The sequence below is a fragment of the Periplaneta americana genome, chromosome 15 (assembly GCF_040183065.1).
Source record: "Periplaneta americana isolate PAMFEO1 chromosome 15, P.americana_PAMFEO1_priV1, whole genome shotgun sequence".
In the NCBI taxonomy this organism is placed as follows: domain Eukaryota; kingdom Metazoa; phylum Arthropoda; class Insecta; order Blattodea; family Blattidae; genus Periplaneta; species Periplaneta americana.
Window position 1 is genome coordinate 50,298,323 of NC_091131.1, and position 23,182 is coordinate 50,321,504.

At 34.6% G+C, this 23,182-nt stretch overlaps 1 protein-coding gene across 7 annotated transcripts in view; it reads right to left on the reverse strand.

Annotated features, from left to right (window-relative positions):
* Positions 1–23,182, reverse strand: part of LOC138714899 (inactive histone-lysine N-methyltransferase 2E-like) — a 122,925-nt gene that overhangs the window by 19,887 nt on the left and 79,856 nt on the right. For 6 of the 7 annotated variants that reach the window (XR_011336107.1, XR_011336106.1, XM_069847157.1 and 3 more), the window contains 8 exons: positions 20,312–20,529; positions 17,029–17,347; positions 16,558–16,817; positions 14,724–15,030; positions 13,164–13,355; positions 11,018–11,426; positions 9,917–10,101; positions 6,556–6,933 (listed from right to left, as the gene is read on the reverse strand). Coding sequence is in view for 5 of the 7 variants with exons in the window: in XM_069847157.1 (XP_069703258.1) it covers positions 6,556–6,933; positions 9,917–10,101; positions 11,018–11,426; positions 13,164–13,355; positions 14,724–15,030; positions 16,558–16,817; positions 17,029–17,347; positions 20,312–20,529 (2,268 nt within the window). In the remaining 2 variants the exon portion in view is untranslated. The remainder of the gene's footprint in view (positions 1–6,555; positions 6,934–9,916; positions 10,102–11,017; positions 11,427–13,163; positions 13,356–14,723; positions 15,031–16,557; positions 16,818–17,028; positions 17,348–20,311; positions 20,530–23,182) is intronic. The other variant, XM_069847159.1, reaches the window with a different exon arrangement.

A 23,182-nucleotide genomic window follows, 5' to 3' on the forward strand; every position in this document is an offset into this window, starting at 1 on the left:
GAAAAGCAATCCAAAGATGAGTCCCATTCTTGCACAATTGTGGACACGAGTACAATAGTTTTCTCTTAAAAAATGTGAAATTTTTCCATATAGTACTGTAATTCAGAAAATTGCTATAAAGAATTCACATTTGCCAGTGGTTATAATGAAAATCTTAACATAGGTTATACTTTGTGATTTAATTATAGTAGCCAATGTATCCCTAACATGAAGCACAATAAACACAACCACCATTATTTTCAATGTATGTGTGTGTTTTTTTACAATGACGGGTTATTTTAAATGTTATGCACATAAAACAAACAAGCGTTGAATTTCGATAACAAATGCAGCAAAACAATAATTTAATCAACATTAGTACATATAAAACCATTGTTGCAGAGAAATAAAAGTGTTCCTTTTTTTTAATTCAAGTTCTTTCTCAGTAATATAATAATGTTTAGAACATTAATATGCAACTCTGGCCTTCAAAGTGCAATAAAATCTAAATTTGAGTTAAGGACATAGCTGCCATATTAGACACAGAAGGGGTAACTCCATTTTCATTGAAATTGAGAAATTCATGTTTTTTGTTCTGATAGTTGTCATTTTGTTATTTGTCGGAAAAAGTACTTATTATGTGGTATTATTACAAATTTGTATTTGCTAATTAACTCTACTTTTATTAAAATTAAGCCTATAGATACAGTGTTTTATGTATTAAATGTTGTTGTTGTTGTTTTCAAATGCCAGGCGTTTGACAATAAAGTCATTTGACCTCTTGCACTCCAATATTTTTCAAAGATATTATCATGACCAGCCACTGAAGCACAGATTTTGAGGTGTTCCGAATCCATTTCTTGGTTTGAGTTGCACAATGGACAGTTAGGGGACTGATATATTCCAATTCTATGCAGGTGTTTGGCCAATTTGTAGTTACGACAATTTCTTTTATTTATTCTAGAATCTTTTACTAAGCTTAAAAATTGTATCTCCAGTTATAAAGGAGCTAGCCAAGAGACAATTAAGCCCTTATTAGTATATTGCGATACAAGCATGGTAAGTGCATTATAACAGAATCGAGGAAAAGTTAGAGAAGATGAGACAAAATCTAGTCTTCTCTATTTCCGATATTCTGTTATGCACTTAACACATGTATTGCATACTATTTTTTGGCTGATCTTAATAAAAAAATAAATAAATTATTATTAATCATTTTTAATTCAAATAAATAGATTGTTTTTGGATGCTAATATTTTCATGTGTGATTTCCGTTTATTATTTGTCAATAGGTGTCATTCATTTGTTATTATTCATATTTGTCGATAGGTGTTATTCATTTATTATTATTCGAAGACTGTGAAAATGTTGTAATAAAATAAATTATAAAAAGTTTAGTTTTGTCTTCAAAGAAGTAGGTAGTTGACACATTAATCATTTATCTATATAAGTAAATAGCATATAGAAAATGTTTGTATGTGACACATTAATCATACAACAGTGTAAATAATAATAGCATAATGGTACAGGTTAATGTTTGAATACTTATTTTACTCCATGAATGTTATCGCGTTCAGCTACGATCCCACGAGTGGCGCACAGAGCAACAATCAGAAGTTGTCAGAAATGGTTTTCATGCTTACATCTTATCTACATTAATTCCTGTTTTCGTACAAGTCCCCACTTCAATAAATTAATTTAGAAAGAATATAGGTATAATAAGACATTTAGTTAGTTAAAATTTTATTATGGATATTTCTAACATTAATTTACATTTTTTTTTTGTTCATTTGAATTGATTAGGATGTCGATATTTTAAATCCCAAGATTTGGATGGTTATCAATATGATGCTGCTGCTACTACTATTACTACTACTACTAGCACATAGTTGTGACACTGATAGTTCGTTACTTTTAAGTAAATAAAGAAAAGTTGATTTGATTTATTTACTTAGAGAGGCCTAATCAACAACATCAGTAAGGTTGTTAAAAAACACGATCGGCAAAAAGAAATATGCAGTAACTTCTGCACAATCGTGAATGTTTAAGTTATCAATCTTTATATAATTTAATTGAAGTCAATATACATGCTACTTGACACATGAAATTAAACATTTATTATATTTGGTAATTGGTGAAATGAAGAATTATCCTTCCCATATCAATGATTACAATGTTTGAGTAAATATATTTTTACTGTTGTTTTAAAATTACACACCTTCATCATAGTTTTTAAATACTTCTCTAGCTATAGTTTAATAATCACGAGCTGAAGTGGAGAGGATCCTTTGAAATGAATTATGTCTTTTAATCTTCTGTCCACGGTTTGCTTCATGCAACAAACATGCTACAGATGGTAATTTATTTCCTTTACTCGCTGGAACAAACCTCTCATTATAAATGGTCAACTTTGGGAGGATGTGACTGACATAAACATGTCACAGCGAGCAAGCATTATCACTTTCTCCAAGTCTATAGAACGAATAATGTTATTTTTCTGACATATTGTACATCTATTCTGTAATGATCTATCATAGTTTTTTCCTTTTTAATTTGTATGCTCCACTTCCTACATTCTTAACAGTTGATCTGCAGATCATCTTTTTAATGAGGATGCATATTGAAAAACCCCCATAATTCACATTCTTCGTTTCAAAGTTTAACGAAAGAGATATTAAACATATGAACTTCAGTATGGTATAGATCGTAGGAACACTGAAAATGTGGGTGTTGTTTGCATAAATCATTGTAGGCCTACATTCATTTCATAAATAAATCACTGGGCAGAATCTTTGGCTGGGTGGAGGCTCCCTTCTGTAGTGAAATAAAGAGGGCTGAAAACAATTGTAGTGTATTTTGCGAGATGAAGTTGATTCGTCACAGATTACCTGACATTCGCTTTACAGTTAGGAAAAACCTCGGAAAAAAAAACCAGGCGATCAGCCCAAGCGGGAATTGAACCTGTACCCGAGCGCAACTTTAGATTGACATGCAAATGAAACTGAGCTATGCCTATGCTGATGATCTTGCTTAGTATTAGAGAAGAAAATAGAAATTTAAATTATAGTTTATTTAACGACGCTCGCAACTGCCAAGGTTATATCAGCATCGTCAGTGTGCCAGAATTTTGTCTCAGAGTTCTTTTACATGCCAGTAAATCTACTGACATGAGCCTGTAGCATTTAAGCAGACTCCTGGGCCAGGATCGAACCCACAATGTCGAGCACAGAAGACCAGCTCTATACAGACTAAGCTACCCAGGCCAACAAGAAAATAGAATATACAACTGAAAAAATAAGAGTTATTTTCATATTTTCCGGACATTTACATTCTCAAAAATCTAGAAACCTATGCAAAAAATTATGCTGATTCACGTGGCAGTCCCAAACTCTTTTCCCCAAAAATGTCAGTTACTCCTTCTATGCTTAGTAAGGCAGAGATATTGATTACATCAACATTAGAGCATTTGTTGCAATATTTAAGGATACAAAATGACACTTTCAACTAGGGAGGTTTTCAGCATCAAAATCCTCCATGATGAGAAATGACTGACAAATTTTGCATGCAGAGTTTTTCTTACAAGCCGTAAATCTACAAGGAACACAAAGCTTTACTTTCCTCCAAGAGGAAACCATGCCAAGAATCTTATGCTTTAAAATCAATCACCCTCAGTAGGACTGGAACCCCCGTATATCAGTTCAATGACTACTCCAGTAACCACTAGACCATCACGGACGGCTAGATATAGGCTTTGCCCATGGAAATTCAGAGAAAATATGACCTTAAAGTCACAATTTCACATGGTGTAATAATGCCAGCCAGATTTGATCTCTGATGTTTCTTGAACAGGTAGTTCTACAAAATTTACATGTTAGACAGCCTACCTTTATTCCTTCTTCAGTATACATTTCCTAACTAACCCTAACCTGCTGTTAAATTTAATCATTTGGTTTTCTAAACATGTTATTGTTGTTCACTAATGCTCTCTGCTTTGGATATCCTCCATTTACCATCTTGCATCCCAATCCAGTAGAACCTCAATTATTCATCATAATGAAGGGGAGAGAAGGAATGGATAATTGAAAAAGAATGATAATTCATTTTGTTTGTTCCTACATGGTTTTTACATTCTTTGAAAGAAGTCTGTCACTTTTTTCTGAACTTCACTACCAGCAATTTTTTTTCTGATCATTATAATTCTCTAAAGTAAAACAATGTCCGGGAATGAAGGGTCAACTTCTTACTTCAAAACCTCATGAGACTCTAAGATGATTATAGTACAGTTTTTAGTGGAACATGTGATTCAGGTACTATCTACTCTTCCTCTCAACTATCGACATCGTCACACTTGTAGCTTCACTCGCAGGGTCAGCCATAACATTATCACTTTTTATTTCACTCTCAGAAAACATCACTGGTTATAATGTTTTCTTCATCCACATCAAAGTATTTATCATTTTGCTCTACCAACATTTTAATGCCTTCCATAAATATTCTTCCATGTCGTCATTCTCTTCAAACCCTTAAAATTCGTCTGCAAGTTCCTCAATGCCAAGGTTGTTGCCCTTGTATTGAAATGTGAGCAGTAGATGGGATGTGAACTGCTGTGAATGGCAACAGAGTACTGAAGGAAAGGGTAATTGTACATGCTTCGATTTTGAAGTCCAATACAAGGCTAATCCAGTGTTTTCCATTACATAGTAGTCTCGCACAGGATCTCTTGCTACATTCTTTAAAGCGTGCAGATCGAATTTTAGCTGGGTTTTAGTGATTAATTAGTGGAGAGGGGGGGAGGACTAGGAACAATGTCAGATAATAATCCAATGACCAGTTAATCGAGGTTCTACTATAGTACTTTTTTCATCAGCATAAATCTTCGTGATGGCTTGACACTTGAAAAGATGGTCTTTATTATTATTTGCTGACTACATAGTGGGCAATATGTGTGACAATTTGTGGTGATGATTTGCCAAACAGTCATATCCTGTGTGGAGAAGGAATAAGTCCACTAATGCTGTCTCAGGGGAAATCTGTATTCTTAAGTATTCTTCTAATTTTGCTTTCATTGTTCTTGAAATTTTAAATTTTGCTGCTTGAAATGATACTTCTGAGTTCGTTATTTGCAATCCAAAGGTTTTCTAAAAATTGATACATGCGTTTGCTTTTCTGTCTTTCAATAAGTACATGTTTCTTGGAAAGAACAAGTCTCATCATCTGAATCCCATAGATTCAAAATGCCCTATATACACTTTAACAAACTTTTGCTTTACATTTAGTGGATTCTGAATTCAAACCATTCAAATCATTAGAATTCATTGTTACAAAGCAATATGGGACATAACTCAATTATGAACAAAATGGTCTTTAGGGAGTTTTGAATCTAGAGGATTTATCTGTTTATGCTCTAATTAAAATTATAATTTAAAATTTTCTATAATTATGTATGTATTTATTCACACTGCAAATGGGTATACACCCAGTGGCAGTGGTAACTAATTACACTCAATAATGACAATTAATAATAAATGCAACTAATAAAAAACATTAATAATTAATAATAAAGAAAGATAACAACAACAACAACAACAACAACAACAAAGAGCATCCTGTATTAAATGAAGCACGATCACTTAAAATAACATTTAAAGTAAATCTAATTTTTATCTTAACCCTAAGTTTGAACTAAGACTCACGAGTGTGATAGGTTATATTTTGAGGAAAAGAAACACTATTCACTTATAAGCTCTTACTGAACTTATATGTAAGTGAAATTAAATTGTAATAGAATCATTTTAATCAACATTTATGAGGCTGTTCAAATATTCAGGGCAAATAATGGCAAGTTAAGGGCTCTGCCATTGGATATTATTTTGAAAAGCAGTCCTATACTTCGTGAATAGTTTAATGATGTATCAAATACAGTGAATTTGTAATCTAATTAATATTTATTATAACTGTTCACATTTGCATACTTTCATTAGGCCTACTATCTTATTGGCCCGAAAATAAGCCACAACCTTTAAACTGGAGGAGGGAAAAGAGAAAAAACTAATGATCAGAGAAATTGAGTGAAGCAAAATGTAGCAATTTAGCCTACACACCTTATCTAGTATTTGGAAAACAATATATATATATATATATATATATATATATATATACCATAGAATTTCCCTTTTCCAATACATTTCTTTTCTTGTTAGGCACGGTATTGATCATTAACTTCAGTAGTAACAAGTGAACTTTTTTCTTAACATAAAGTATACTAGTACATTGGCACAGTGTTCTTGTGTACACAACACATTTTCATTACCTTATTAACTGTCATCACTGACTTCACTATTCACTTCATCATTTTTAAACAGCATATGATCTGACGAAATGTAAAAACTAGGATAGCAAATATAATCCACGCCTTAACTTTTTACAGTTGAAATTATCTGAGTGAAACAATCTAATATACATGACAATAGTAATGATTCAGGCTTAAGAAACAAGCTGGCAACTCATTACTGTGAGAAGCATAACGTAACCTATTCTGAGAAATATGCATATGAACAAGTGATATGTTTTACATACCTCAGACTCAATGTCTGGCAGAGGTGAAGATGGAGTTTCGTCTTCATCTTCCTCATCCACTGACAGCTCTCTTCCTTGTCCAGGTTCTTCAGTATCTTCTTTATCCTTCTCCATATCTGTGTCCTCATGTTCTGGATGGGTCATCTCAATCCCATCAATTGTGTCCCTGCCCATAACATTCTGTAATAACACACCATGAGCAGAATAGTTTGTCACTGGAGTACTCCTGAGAGAGCTTTGTCTTCCACAGCAATCATCATTTACATGTCCATCAAAATCTCCTTCACACTTCTCTTCTCTCTCTTCATACTCTTCATCATTCATCAGAGGAGTTTCCTCATCTGGAGAAGCAATTGTATCATCCTCCTCACATCCACCCTGTACATAAAGAAGTTATTTAGTTTATTTGTAAATATGACGCAAATAAATAAAACACAAAACCCCTTTCGACAAGTATAGATTATAATCCAACAGAATTTATGAACTTCCAAATTTCATCACGATTTCACTAATTATAAATGAAATTTGTTTAAAATACCATTAATAATTTTTCCAGCATGTTACATTGGCTTGATTATGTAAAATAACGTTAAATACTTCATTTTGTGTTTAATACTAATCTGTTTTAAATTAAGTAGTACTTTAGTTCAAAGTAAGCAAGATAATGATATGGAGGCATTCCACATCAAATGGAATACTTTTTGGGAAAAACATATACACAATTTTTATTTTCGTTATAATTTTTTTAGTGCATTCTACAGGGGAAAATATGAGGCAAACAATTTTTTTTTTGTTAAATGAGTCATTTCTAAAGTCGTCACGATTTTTTAGACTATTCGGCACACTTGTTTTCAGTTATTTTGAAATAACTCGACAAGTTTTTATTATAGGAAATTGAATCTTCGCTCACATGAAAGTCAATTGAATTATTTTTCATTTAGTATCAGTTTATTTAAAAAAAAAAAAAAAAGTTTAATCTCAATTGAATTGCTTATTTGGAAAAGGACACATTCCACTTTTTTTTTCGAAATTGACTTTCTGGTGGCAATCGACTCAGTAATGGTAGACACATTATGTGCGAAAACGCCATCTCTAGCATGCAGCATTGCCCCTAAAAACCCACTTGGTATTCTACTGTTTGGTTCGAGAAGGCCACTACTCCATAGTTGCATTTCCAACAGAATGCACTGCAATATGTCTTCATTGGAGCCACTCATCTCATCGACATCGCTGAATTGACTTTCTCAGTGGATTCACTATACAAATCGAAGTGACAGAAAATTGAATTTCAAATTTCTCAGTATTTTGAATTTAAGTATGACTCAAATAAACCAGGAACAGTTACTACCTGTTACTAGATCGATAGTTGTATTTCAATTAAATTTTCATTGGAAAAATCTTCTGCAGTAATACCGAAGTTGCCTTCATCTATAGCATACTCAGGAAAGCTTCCCTCCCCCTCCCAAAAAAACACATACATTAAGAAGCTGGTTTGTGACATCCCCAGCAAAAAATGTATTTCTATGAAGCTATCTTATCTTGGCCAACAACTGCTAACATTGAATCACCAGAAGAAGACTTCTAGATGTGAAAAACTAGAAAGTTAAAAAATACTGAATGACTACTGACTTCACAAACAATAAGAGAAGGATATAAGAAATTCAACATTCTATTTACCTCTCTCTTTATACTGTCATATTTATTTTTCTACTGTGTTAATATGATTATATTAGTGTTAGTGAATATTCCATTTACTTAATTCGTATCCTGATACATAACTTGAAAAAAAAAAAAACTATGTTATACTTATTTGTTTCAAGTACTCATTGTCACTTTTGTTAAGGTATTATATAAATTATGTTTTTCAATATCTATTTAACAATTTGGCCACCTATGTAAATATTAAATTAGAGAATTATTTTTTTTAAAAGGAAGTTTAATAACACTGTCTCGTAAATATAGTATAATTCAAATGAAGGCTGGCTTAGACTACTTTAAATAAACTTTCCTATTTCAAGCATAAGGAAATCTTTAAGTTTTGACTTTTACAAAACGCAAATGTTTGATAGCTCATGTATAAACATTTTTTTACATCCACTTTCAGATTATCATTTATTAGAGATGAACAACGATCAAGAAAGCAAGACTAACAGTGCCAGCAAAGCCGAAAATCCGCATGACAATGTTGTAATGTCACGTCGTTGAATAAAGACTGCTTGTGAGTGTTTCGAGATGTCGAAACTGATCACTCCTGAAGTCCTGAACATCAAGCAGCCTTGAATCGTCACATTGTTTATACCTGACTGAACTTTTATCTAGTTTGGCAACTGTTATATTTGTATAAACAATCAAGTAGCCTATTCGAAACATCATCTCTATCTTTCAGTGTATAACAATCCGTTCCCCAGTCTTTATTTAATTGCTAGGCCCTTATTAAAAGGCTAGGAATTTTCTTTTCGTATGTTTGAGATCAAGTGTGCAATCTCTAGTAAAAAGATATTAACGTTTAGTTTTATGTTTCTTAGAAATGCAAATTTATTTGAGAATTGTTTTTTTTTTCTATTTATATAACCACAGGTAATATCATATAATAGAACCAGAACATTTTGCTAACTAAGATATTGTTCTGTTTTGTCGTTTTGTCTTTTTGTCTCATTTAAACATTTATAATGTTATTTACATATTTCAATGATGTATGTTATTCAAAGTTACAAAATCTTTCCATGTCGACCAAATGCTATTTCGAGAATGATGAGTGAGACTCGAAGGGCACGAGAATGACGAGACGAGACTCGAAAGACAAATGCAATGAACACAGCGAGCTAGAGTGGCAGTTAGTTTTATTCATCTGTATCATTTATACACAGGAAGATTCGGTATGATAATTTCCAAAAGTAATTAAACACAATTTTTAACAAAAAGCCAATAAATATGTACCGGTATTATACTAGGAAGCTGAGATACAGAAGTTATTCAAGCACGAGCTGCTACTTGTTTCTTAATCATTTATTTTTTCTTTCCCCCCCCCCCCCATTCCAAATCTACTTATAACTGAACTACAGTGCCTAATAAAAGAACCAATTTCCTATGATTAATCAAATTATTCAACCATGCCTAATTTAAAAGATACTCTTTAATGATACTACCATTGCCTCCTCTGTGCATTTTGGTTCACCAATCCCTTTCTATATACGGTATTATAATGTTCCAGATATTATCAATATTACAATATTGAGCACATAGCATTGTAAATACATTAATACTTTTTCATATTTAGAGTAAGACGTTATATTTATATTTTGCGTTGCTTAATATTTTTTTTATACAAAACAATATTTTAATAGTATGGAAAAACACTCACGAGATTCATGCCGGACTCATCATACTGGCTACATTTTTGAGATATTGGTGAACTGCTAGATAGCTGCTGATCTGTCAGCATTGTAGGTGTAGTTGGTGGAGTAAATGATTGCTCTGAAGACATTGATTCCCGAGCCAGTCTACGCTTTTTCAATGGAGTAACATAATCTGGGCAAGGTGGAGAGCCTGTCAAACAAAATTTAAAAACAATTACATAATATGTTCACATTTATATATATATATATATGAGAGCTTAATACATTTGAAGAGTTCACTGCATAAAGGGGGAATGTCGAATGTATTGTATTTTGCAGGAAATGCAATTTAAATTTAAACATTTCCACTCTTTGTGTGGTATACCAAATCGTCAACATGATGTAGATCTGGAACTATTATCTTTCTTGCAGTGCAACAAAGTGTATTATTATATTTTACTCTCCGTGATCTATAGTACCGACCCTTCATCTCATTTTTCACAAATTTACGACATTCCCCATTTTTGCAGTGGACTCTTCATTTTATTTTAATGGCAATAAGGGTTATTTGTCTGATATAATAAACAGTCTTAATGTAGAAGAGAGACAGAGACATTGTGCATTTTGTCTTTCAGTTCACGAAAATGCAGGAACATTTGGAGGGGGGGGGGGGAATAAAAAATAAGAAAGTACCATTACAAAATGGAACTTTCGCAATTATTAAACTGTTAAGTTTGCAGTTATAAATGGTCTGAGTCCTACATTTCTTATAGAACTCGTTTACCTCCTGTCTAGGATAAATACAAAATCCAGAACCTCATTTAAATTTCTTTATGTATATTATGAAAGAATTCATAAAGATAAACCTGCGGAAATTAAATGCTATTTTAGTGAAAGGTTAAGTTGCATCTGTGTGATAAATTTTACTGGATTGACAGTAAATAAGTTTCAACCACTTTACATTAGTAGTCATATATGAAAACTGTCATAAATTTCCTTCTATTAATATAACAAATATGTTTTCTCTTGAAATGACATATTTATGATTTACTTCATTTCTTCAAAGGATGACTCAGTTTGAACAGTAAGTCACAGTGTGTATAAAGTTGAGCTGGCAACATAAATACCTGCTCTGCTGTTTGGACTGGCACAAGAATTCATGGTGGGAGAATCACATTCTTCACTGATGGCCTGCCGTAGCCATCTCTTCTTTGCAGAACCAACTCCACTGCCTGGAGCAGATGCCATTCCCTTACTGCCAAGATTTAATCGACAGAAGTGAGGAGTCGGTGATGTACTAGGTCCCAATGCAACTCTGTTAGCTGCCTGGGCAAGTGTTGCTAGAGACTTTGAAGGTGAATGATGTGTGGAATATCCATAGCTGTCAGCTACTTGTGGATTTAGTACGAGATCTGTTGGATTGAGGGGGAGATCACTTGGTCGTGAAAGGATAGGGGATGACATGGGGGCAGGAACTGTTGGTGTTGGAGTTTGAGGAAGTTCAGGTGACTTGTTAAGCCATTCATTCATCAGGACCTGGACATAGAAAGGAAAGCAAATCTGTGATATCTCGGAAGTAAATTTGAATTATCCCCCTACCTGGTATTCCTGTCAGTTTGTTTTACAAACACAACTCAAACGATTAATGATGACTTAAACAGTATTAAAATATTTTGAAAATTCTTGTATGTACAGTTAAAAAAAATCTATTAATCATTATACTATTACTATCCCCTTCACACCATGAATAATAATTCTTTAGAATTCAGATTTGAAATACGAAAGACAATTATTGAATTTTTACATGAACAAGATATTTCACGAAGATGAACATGCTTTAATAATGTACATTGCCAGAAAATATTTATTATGCATGAAAATGGTTCCACTTTCACGTATGTGTTCTCAGGAACTCTCCTTATTTTCAATTACATATAAGAATCTACCTTTCCTGATGAATAGAATCATTTTATAGTACTTATTTTATTATTACTAAGAATTAAAAAATTTTTACTTCTCTTCAAAGAATGAACTCTTCCTTACTATCATGTTAAATACCGAACATAAAAACATGACATTTATGTGATATAATAAATAAATAAATAGATAAATAAATAAATATGATAAATATAGAAATGGATATCTTCCATGCAAAATGAGTGGGAATGGGAATGAAAAATTATTTTAAATGCTTTACCAAGTACATAAATAGCTACATTATCAATACATTACCAATAACATTACCTAGACTTGATATTCTACTTGTCATGCACTGAGGTGGAGGAGAATAGGCAGGGGAAGTTAATATTTCACAAAAAGTTTAAATTTTACAATGTTTTAAATATAGGTTTAGTAAAATGAAGGGAAGCAACTATTATCTGTGCATTTCGAACTGGCAGATCAAGGTCATGTACAAAAGTACAAACCACGCACGAGTCACTGAACTGAAAACTGTGAACTGAAGCACTCATAATTCGGCTGTCCCTGCTGACTTTAGTTGAGGAGAATAGTCCAAGATTGAGGTAAGCACAATGGCAAATGCAGTCCACTGCTTGACCTTGAGCCGCCAGTTCGAAATGCACGATAATAGAAGCACTTAAAATGTGGATATGGAGAAGAATGGAGCATGTGAAATGGACAGACAGAATAAGAAATGAAGCTGTGTTGGAAACAGTGGATGAAGAAAGAATAATCCTGAAACTGATCAGGAAGAGAAAAAGGAACTCATTGGGTCACTGGCTGAGAAGAAACTGCCTACTGAAGGATTCGCTGGAAGGAATGGTGAATGGGAGAAGAGTTCGGAGCAGAAGAAGATGAGACTTGCCACTGGGCAGAAGAGTATGTATATATATATATTAAGTGAGAGAGCAAAATAACCCACACAACAAGGGGGGGGGGGGAAGGGGGAAACTAAAACAGAACATTCACTTTTGTTAAAATGCTCTTTAATCGTACTGTCATTAATGAAATATGTTGTTGTTTAATGCCTGGCATCTGGTAATAAAGCCATTAGTGCTCTTGCTTTCCAGTACTTTTTAATGAAACCTAAATGTATTCATTTTTAAGTATTTTAAGATAACCCAGACACTACTTAAATACCGTATCACAAAATATTTCGTTTTATCCCTTTGGTATTACAAATTAAGTTAATGAAAATGCCAATCTGGATTAGCTCTCAAACTTATTGAAACAATCGACTGCTCTTGAAAAACAGCATGGCACAACCTATTCATCATGCAAGCATACCAAGCATACAAATATTTGAGAACTTGCCTTTTTCGTCTTTGGAAACTTGAATCCTGGTGCCAGAGGTCCGACAGCAGCTGCAACCAGTAAGCAAGCTGAAGAAAGTGGTGTGGGGGGTGTAGAGCCTTGAGAGCTACCACTGCCGCTACTATTCGCACTGTCACAAAATAATGTTGGGTTTACGCCTCCTTGTGCCTGCGGTGTGGTACTCCTTTGTATCTGTAATTAAGTTTTCCAGAGACATAGCATTTATTTTTACATTAATCATCATCATCATTGGCATTACGGCCCTTATAGTTTAGCCTTAGCCTCCCTCAGAACTTTTTACATTAATACATCAAAGAAAAATAACTTAATGGAAAGTGACATCAATAGGACTGGCGATATTTTGGGAACCGACTCAAAATGTAACAGTCTCATATTATTTCAAAGAAGAGTTTCCTCTTTCCAGATTGTCATTCAGAATTGCACAGTAAAAATGCAGTTAAGCATCATAGTTCACCCAGTCATCAGGAGAACTATAGTGAAGACCTCTGTGAATCATGTGATAAGAAAACAAACGATGATAAATTTTATAGAAGGGACAAAAAACTTGATAAAATGAAATTACACATATTAATTTAATTTTTTTAAGGTAGGTGCATTTCTCTCATCTTATATTGCTATACGAAATATCTGACAAAGACTCACATGTGCTGTTAACAGCACAACAATCTTAAACAGCATCAGATGCAAGTTCAAAGATAACAGACCATCAACATGAAGGATGTCATACAGAACACTGACACCGCAGTGAACAGGAGAACTATAGTGATGACCTCTATGGATCATGTGATAAGAAAACACAGGAGGATGATAAGTCAATCAAATGTGATGGAACATGCTGTAGAAGGCACCACAAAGGATGCACCAGATTGTCTTTAGGGAAGTTCGACATCCTCAGAAGGAAGAACCGCAAAGTGATCTGGCTCTTCGACACCTGCAAACACGAACTATTACGAAAAAAGAAACCACAAACCACAAGAATGGAGGACTTGACCCAAAATGTCGATGCCATAAAAGACTACTGACATTCAACGGCTGGAGGACGGAAGACCAAAGGAAGTAAGGGAACAACCCGACAAATTCCCAACCCTCAGGAGGCAGAGCAGAGGCATTGTGTTGTTATTCTAGACATTCAATACATTATCATCTTCAGAAAGCTGAAAAGTGATCATTGGAGAAAAACAACAGTTGCTATCATAATGGAAATGGGTACATTACTAGATAACATTTTTTAGCTAATGTTTTGACAAATACAGGTATTTAGTATTAACCAATGTTGTAGTAATGACTTATATTTGAGAAGAATGTTTGACAATGTTGAGTTACTACAGGTATGATTATGTGCCGTTCATGACTGATAAAGTAAAGGTTATCTATCAAATTGTTGAATAAAGAATAACTCTTCTCGGGTTCTCAGCCAGGTGAGTTGGATGGAGATTTGCTTCAAGTCATACATTGCTATCAAACTATTGTTCTTCCACAGCAGTTTCACCAACTGTCAATTCTAAAAGTTCTTGAAGTAATTAAAAAAAAAATATTTACCCTTTCTAAGTGAGGTGGAGTATGTGGATATGATGGAACAGAGTTTTGCTGTGGCGTACTGCTGCCATTGGCTAGAGCTAACAGTAGTCCTGCAGCTGCCGAAACTGGAGAAGATTGATGGCTGCCTGCAGAGTTAGTACTGGCAGCAGCAACAGGAGAGTGCAGAATGCTAGGCTGAGATGACACTGCAACAGCTTCATCTGCAGATGTCATGTCCGAATCTCCAGAATTCAGCCGTGTTCTCCGCCTTTGTGGAGGTGGTGGAGGTTGTGATGTGTTACTTGTAGTCCGTCCACGGCCTTTACGCCTGTACAAACAAGCCACAACAAATTTATTGACCTGAACAAAGAAAATGTTATGCAATGTATTAAATATGTAACTATAATTGCACGCTACAAAAATATTTCAGTGTATAGTATATACACAATAAATGTACAAATGATAGGAATTAAAACAACGACATTTAGTTCAGAATAATAAGAACTTTATTATTATATAGTGTAATATTTCAAACTATATACAAGAACAAAAGTAATATCTGAAGGCAATGCATTATCTCTGGTTTTTGAAAATTAAAATACAAATGCGATGACAATGGCTCTTAAGAAAATTAACAAATAATAGTTCTCATTCTATAAGAATGTTATTTCACTGTAGTACTTAAATGTAAGTAGTAATTGATTGTTAAACATAACTGTTTATCACTGGTTATTTAATTTATTTTATTGGGTTATTTTACGACGCTGTATCAACATCAAGGTTATTTAGCGTCTGAATGAAATGAAGGTGATAATGCCAGTGAAATGAGTCCGGGGTTCAGCACCGAAAGTTACCCAGCATTTGCTCGTATTGGGTTGAGGGAAAACTCTGGAAAAAACCTCAACCAGGTAACTTGCCCCGACTGGGATTCGAACCCGGGCCACCTGGTTTCGCGGCCAGACGCGCTGACCGTTACTCCACAGGTGTGGACTGGGTTATTTAATGATGCTGTATCAACTGCGAGGTTATCTAGCATAACTGGAAATGATGACAACAGGATGGCATGTTAGGAAGATTAGGCAGAGGATTTCTCATGGAGTGCATGACATTTGTTTTGGAGTTGGGTGAAACCTAAATAAAAAAATCGCAACGAAGTAATCAGCCAAAGCAGGATTCGAAGCCATGCTAAAGTTCAAGCAAAGCCTCAGATAAGGAGACTAGATTCTTACCTCTCTGAGCTAACATGGTGTCAATGAACACATTACATAGAAGACAACTGTATGCAATCTAACAGTTTCATTTCTTAGAAAGTCCAATTACAGTTTTGTTACGACCATGTCACAATTCAATAATTAAGTTTTTTTTTTTTTTTACACTGTAAGAGTAGCTATGGTGTCAATAATGTTCAGTTAGCCTATATAATGTGTCTGTATATAATTCGACCAAATATTACTTTAAATAAAAGTAACACAACAATATTACAATGTCAAATACATTCCACTGGAAGTTTCACTGCATCCCCTACTAAATACAGGAACCTGTTACATTGCAATGCGAAAGATTTTTAACCCTTACTTTCACTTCTTAAAATAATTGTTAGTTAAATCACTATTGCGCCCATTCTCATAATTACTCTGAATTAATTTTGGAAACATACGACCTACAGTTTATTATTTGTAATTATTTTGGTAGTAGTAATAATAATAATAATAATAATAATAATAATAATAATAATAATAATACAAAAAATAAACACATCACTAAAACTGAAGCATTTTCCACAGCTTTGAAAGAAGTACACACACCAAAACTCAATCCTGCAATGAATATGTCACACTAGTTACAGTTATACTACCTTTTCCTTCTTGGTCTGTCAGGAGCAGATGACTTAGGAAGAATTAAACCCTGCTGTTTTGGAATTTCTTCTTTCTCTTCAACAGTCACTTTCTTTGGATCAGGTGCTATTTCCTTTTTAGGAGTGACATTATTTGCACTATCATGTTGATGCTCTTTCCGATGAGCCTGTTTGGCCTGATTTTCTTGTCGTCTCTGCTCTGCTTTCTCTAATCTTTCAAAAGCTTTCATAATTGCTTCCATTTTACGTTCTTCACGAGTCTATAAATAAAATACAGTCTTAAATCTCTTACTACACAAAAGCTCATATGTTAAAATATTGCTTATAGTCCAGCTTTACTATCAGATGTAAAGAAAGAAAGAAAATCTACCAGTAAGTTGTTATATCTGAGGGAATTCTTACTTTCTAATATATTTACTTTTATTAAGCATGAAAGAAACTTTATTGTAAGAAATAAACAGATTATCATACCAGTTTTCGTTTCTTGTCTTTTTCTGGATTCTCAGACAATGAATCAGATGCTGTTTGTTCTCGATCTCCTGATTCAGCTGTTTGTTGTTGCTGTTGTTCTTGCTGTTGCTGCTGTTCAAACTGTTCTTGTGGCGGTGGACCCTTAGTAGGTGAGCGCACATTAGTGGAACTTCTCCTTGAAGGAAGACTGTCACTACTGCCATTCGTTAAAGATGTCTGATGATTACCACTGCTTAGACTGTTTTGATGTTGCGAGGTAAGTGCCACATCACCATCTTCAGAAGAAGCTGTTCTCCTTCCACGACGACGACGTTCTCGACTGCAAAATTCAATAAAATATTTAATTTAAATAATGTGTTTTAAAATAGGAACTTCATTATATCAAGAGAAATAATACACAACTACACTGTGATCTTTCAGTAGCTCTCTATGAGCTAGAGTAGAGTGTACTGAGCAGCTACCTGAACTTGTACAGTGCTCTTGAGTGATGTCAAGATAAAATAGAGACAATCATATTATAAGGACTCTCTAGTATGTGTCGTCTGCTTTCTGTATGTTACTTACAAACATAATAGAGCAAATAAATGGTATAAAAATATGCCTCGTGTGTGTTGTGCATATAACTGCACAAACGGAAGGAAAAAACACGAAGGTTTTGTAATCATTTGTGAACAGTTATCTGCAATGAATTCTAACACAGAGCCAGAATTGCCACTACAATCCTCGTTCCAGCAGGTTCTACCTTATTCCACTATAGTGGATAAACTTAAAGATAAGATTGTATTACAATTATTATTATTTTTTCAATGAAATTTCAGCCGTCGTTTTATTAACTACTATCTGCTATTCACTGTGATTGAATTTGATCTCCACCGAAATCCTAACAAATCCCAATCAATCATTTTAACCCCCTATACCAGTAATTATTTTTAATAAGTAGAATTCTTCTTAACTGGCACTGAAAGGACCAGGCTAGTTCCGGATGAGATTTTGCAGATAACTGAATAAATACTGGAGTATAGAAGAAAAAAAAAAGGTTTCTATTTCATGGTACCAAATGTTGAAACTGCAGCCTTATGAAGCTTATTTTTCTATCACTTGCTCATAACTGAAAAAACGTAAAAATTGTGTGGATTTTCCTTATTAAAACACATCACACAACACAAATAATACACTATTTCTAGGTCCCAATATTTACTCAAAATGAAAGTTCGTGTGAACTTCCTAATGTGGCAACACTGACGGCCTGAACATAACTAAACATGAAAACTGTGTGGATTTTCTTTATTAAAACACATTACACAACACAAACACTAATTTTAGGTTAGAATATTCATTGAAAACGAAAGTTCGTGCGAACTTCCTAATGTGACAACACTGACAGCCTGAACATAACTAAATAAACATAAAAACTGTGTGCATTTTCTTTATTAAAACACATCACACAACACAAATAATACACAAATTTTAGGTTCGAATATTCACTGAAAATGAAAGTTCGTGTGAACTTCCTAATGTGTAGAACTGACGGACCAGACTGTGGCATTCTGGCAGATTTAAACTTTTTTTTTTATCCAACCAAAAGTGCTGTTGTTTTGGTATTGCCAGTTATTTGGGTGCCGGTTATGAGGGATTTTACTGTACTAGAAAATGCTGAATTTCGAAAAAAACGGAAAGCTGCCATAGTAACTTTTATACAAAAATTATAAATTATTCAAACGAGTCTTAAAATACAGTTGCTGTTTCCATTACACATTGCAATAGACTCCCTTAAATAATTATTGAAGCTGAAATTTAAGGAACTCTGAACTTTTAAGAGATGCTTTACTTACTTTTCCTGAAAATCACACTTTGTAAAGATTTTTACCAATGAAAAGGCAGGCAGTATAAAAATCATGCAAACTAGCCTACTTTCGATGAAAGGTTTTAATTTAAATTTGTAGACATGGTCTTAAAAATTGTGTATAACGCTCTTGATTTAATAATGAAGTTAACCTCTCTCTCTTGCTTCCCAATATTTTGATATAACATCACGGTGGCTCACTGATAGAGTGCTGAGCTTACAAGCCAAGGGGCATGGGTTCAGAACTCCTTCTCTCCTGAATTTATAACTTGTGTTGGCCAAGTCCATGGTCCAGGCAACACATGTTTTCTCCGGATATAACAGAAGTTCTTAATACTTTTTGGCCAAGACCCAAAGTTAACTGGGCTATAAACTTGCGCGAACCATGGGCCTATTTTGAAGATAAACAATGCTACTGTAGCAATTATTTATTAATATAGAGTTGTAATATTTCATAATAAGCAATAATTATTATAAAATGTAATGATAATCCCAAGTACTTTAACATTTCTTTAATTCTATATTTTTGGGAAGCTACGACGGCCCATTCCGAAAGTCATGGCGACCCTTGTTTGAGTCGCGACCCACATGTTAAGAACCCCTGCCCTATGACATCCCAACAAGTCTCCATCATCATTCATTACGAGTGTAATGTGGACCTGCCTGTGGAGTACTATCATCTCTGATGAACTAAGCAGTCTATGCTTCTTGGCACTAGTCACATCTATGAGTTCCTCATAGAATTGGGATCAATAAGAAGTTAAGACCCTGTTATTGGGGGGGGGGGGGTGGACGATATTTCATTCATGATGTATCTTAAGATTCTCATACAATTCTATGTGATACATAGCCATCTCTATTTCCTAATGTTATAGGAAATAGTTTGTGCTGTTGTTATTCCAATGCTGTAGAGATGTTTGCCTAAGCATGTCCAGTGATCAAGCTAAACATGCCTACAGCTGTTTACGAGGTGCTTCAGGTACCAAACCAGGATCCTTGAAAATTTCCCTCCAATTACAATTATTACACGATTAAAAGTGAAACTGTAATTACAGGCAATTAATTTTATGTTTTTATGATTAGTTTCGTAGACTCATATGAAAGCTTATGGGTTCCGTGATGAACAATTTTTTACCCTTTTTTGCTAACATATCAGCTCTACCATTTCCATTTATGCCACACTGTGCTGAAAAAACTACATAAATTAATTTTATTAAATTTCACAGATCCTAAATTAACAGAATAATCGGTGAATAACTACCTCTTCCTGAATCTCCCAATAACAAAGCAGTATGAATTTTGTTACAGGAATAAAGGCAAATCTACAAATTATTGTCACTGTGATATTAGTGTTCATCTCACTAAATGCACTATATGATTTGAGCCATTGTGAATTATGTTACAGCAGCAATAGGGATGTATGTACTGGCAGATACTTACTCAGTAGGTTCATGAATTCCATTTCTCCTTGCAAGTATAGTACATTCTTTGGGATTCCCACAAGCACATATGAATTGCTGAGCATTCCCACTGCTATTAACAAGTGCAGAAGCATCCTGTGTTCCATCATGATTTATGGTTATCTCCGAATTTTTTTCAACGCTGGACGTAGTTACAACATATAAATGAAGAATACCTTTCTCTATACAGTGACGTACCTGAAATAAGAACATATTTATTACCTCCTTATACAAATCAGTTTCCAATGAAATTAGCAATTGTACCTATCTTTTTCTCTTTTAATTCACAAGAAAATTAAAATAAATTTACATAGCAAAACAACATTCACGATTAATTTATCACTTTTCAATATAATCTCCCGTCTTTTTCCACAGTTTTTGTCCACCTTGAAACAAAAGCATGTATTCCTATTCCAATGCGATAAAAATCATGAACCTTCTTCCTTAGCCATTGGTGTACGAAATTTTTCATGGTCTCCTCATCTTCAAAGTGATGCCCACGATGAGCTTCCTTTAATGAACTGAACAGATGGAAGTCTGATGGTGCTAGGTCAGGACTGTATGGTGGATAAGGAAAGACATTGTAACCAATTTTCGCAATTTTGCCAGTGATGTATTGACTGGTGTGTGATCTTGCATTGTTGTGTAAAAGAAGAATATCCGCCGTAGCTTTTGATGTGCGAACTTGCTGAAGACATGCTTTAAGCTTCTTGAGGGTTTCGATATATTTGACAGAATTTATTGTTCGCCCCTGCTTAAAAAAATCAACCAGAATCATACCCTTCACATCCCAAAAGACTGTCGCCATAACTCTCTCTGCAGATCACACAGTTTTCTTCTTTAGCAACAATGTGTGATACCATTCCATCGACTGTCTCTTGGACTCAGGTTAAAAAAAATGAACCCAAGTCTCATCCTCAGTCAAGAATTCCTCCCCCTTCACACTGAAGCACTGCAACAGATCAGAGGCTATTGTTTTCCTTACCTCTTTATTCTGGTTGGCCAACATTTTTGGTACCCAGCATACACAAACTTTAGTTGGCCATCACACTGCCTTTACCGATGGAGGGCATGTGACACAATTCATCTGTTGTTACCCATTGATCATGAATCATCTCATCGACTCGCTGGATGTTGCATGGTGTCTCTGCAGCCGCTGGTTGGCCACTTCTCTTTTCATCAGCCAGCAGTGTTTCCCCTTCAGCTTATGTAAAGCGACGAACCCATTGTCTAACAGTGCTGACATCCACTGTTGCATCTCCATAAACCTTCTTCAGCTTTTCATGAATGCAAATGAGCATTTCACCTTCTACATTCAGGAATTCTATCACAGCACACTGTCTCATATGTACGTCGATGTCAGCCATTTTATAAATTGATACAGTGCTGCCATCAACTGACTTAGTGGTTGTGGGTTGTGCAAGAAAGTTCGAGGAATCGCGCCAAATTCAAATTTTTCACATTAACAACTTATTTAAGGAGAACAAAAATAAAAGGCATTACTTTCTGATCGATCCTCGTACATGGGTATTATTCCCATCTTTTACCACAGGCTTCAATTGACTGCGATGGCCGAGATTCGAATCCACCAACTTTAGCACCATATGTTGCCTGGACATTTCTTTAGTGTTCTTGACAGCATAGCTACAAACGCACCACAATATCATACATTATAATGCAAATATCTAAGTCCATTGAAGAGTTGAGTGCAAACATGGCACTATTTACTAATAGCAGGGGCGTATTTTGCGGACTACAGGGGCTACCGGCGGTAGCCCAAGGAAATTACAAAAGAAAAAGTTTATAATATAACATAATGTAATAATTTTGTATTACCGTATTAGTTTTACCACAGTAATTAAAATTAAAGTAATTGTTAGATTTATATGCGCTCTCTGCTCTCGAAAAGAAACAAGTTGTCAAGGCGGCATCACTGGAGAAACCGCTTGCTACGTGAGGTAGCCTGTGACCATACCGTGCACACTGTCTGGTCGCACAACTGCCCATCCCCCCCCCGCTCTCTTCTGTTTCCATCGTGCAGTGTAAGGCCGGGTGAGTTGCCGCTCTCGTGATCGGTTTCTTCGCAGGCGCGAAGCAACAGTACGCTTAGCACGCTAGCTCATGAATGTAATTGTGTTCTTGCAGTGCAGTATTTTAAATTTGTGATTTGTTCGAGTGTCTAAGAGTTATATTAATTGTGAATTATTAAGTTTTTAATTTCCCAATTAAGTGATATTGTGAAAAATATGGCAGAACAAGTTTCTGGAGAGGTTTGTGTTGAAAATGACTGTGTAATAGAAGGTTTATTAAAAGTGCCTTTTAACCGTCGTACATACAACGAGGAAGTTGAAATTGTGAAAATGGAAAGACCAACTCCTGAGTTAAATTTGTCCATGGACGTAAAAGAAACACAGCATGAGTACACACGCCATTTCACTTCAACATCATATGGTAAGTGGAATTGGTTGTGTGGTAGTTCTAAACTGTCTAAACTATTTTGCTGGCCATGTTTGTTATTTAGCCGCGAAACTAATGTGTGGTCAAAAGAGGGTTTTCTAATGTCAACTCCCTTCGAATGGCAGTCCTAAAACACGACAAATCAAAACCTCATATTTGTAGTAGCATGAACTTTGCAAACTTTGGGAAGACAAGAATTGATTTACAGCTAGATAAGCAAAAAGCTCTACATATCAACCAACACAATGCTCCTGTGGAAAAAAAATCAGGAGATTTTACTGCGTCTTATTAACGCAGTCTGCTTTCTAGGAAAACAAGAATTGGCTTTTCGGGATCATAATGAGAGTGTGGAATCAGACAATAAAGGAAATTATATTGAATATTTAAGTTCCTT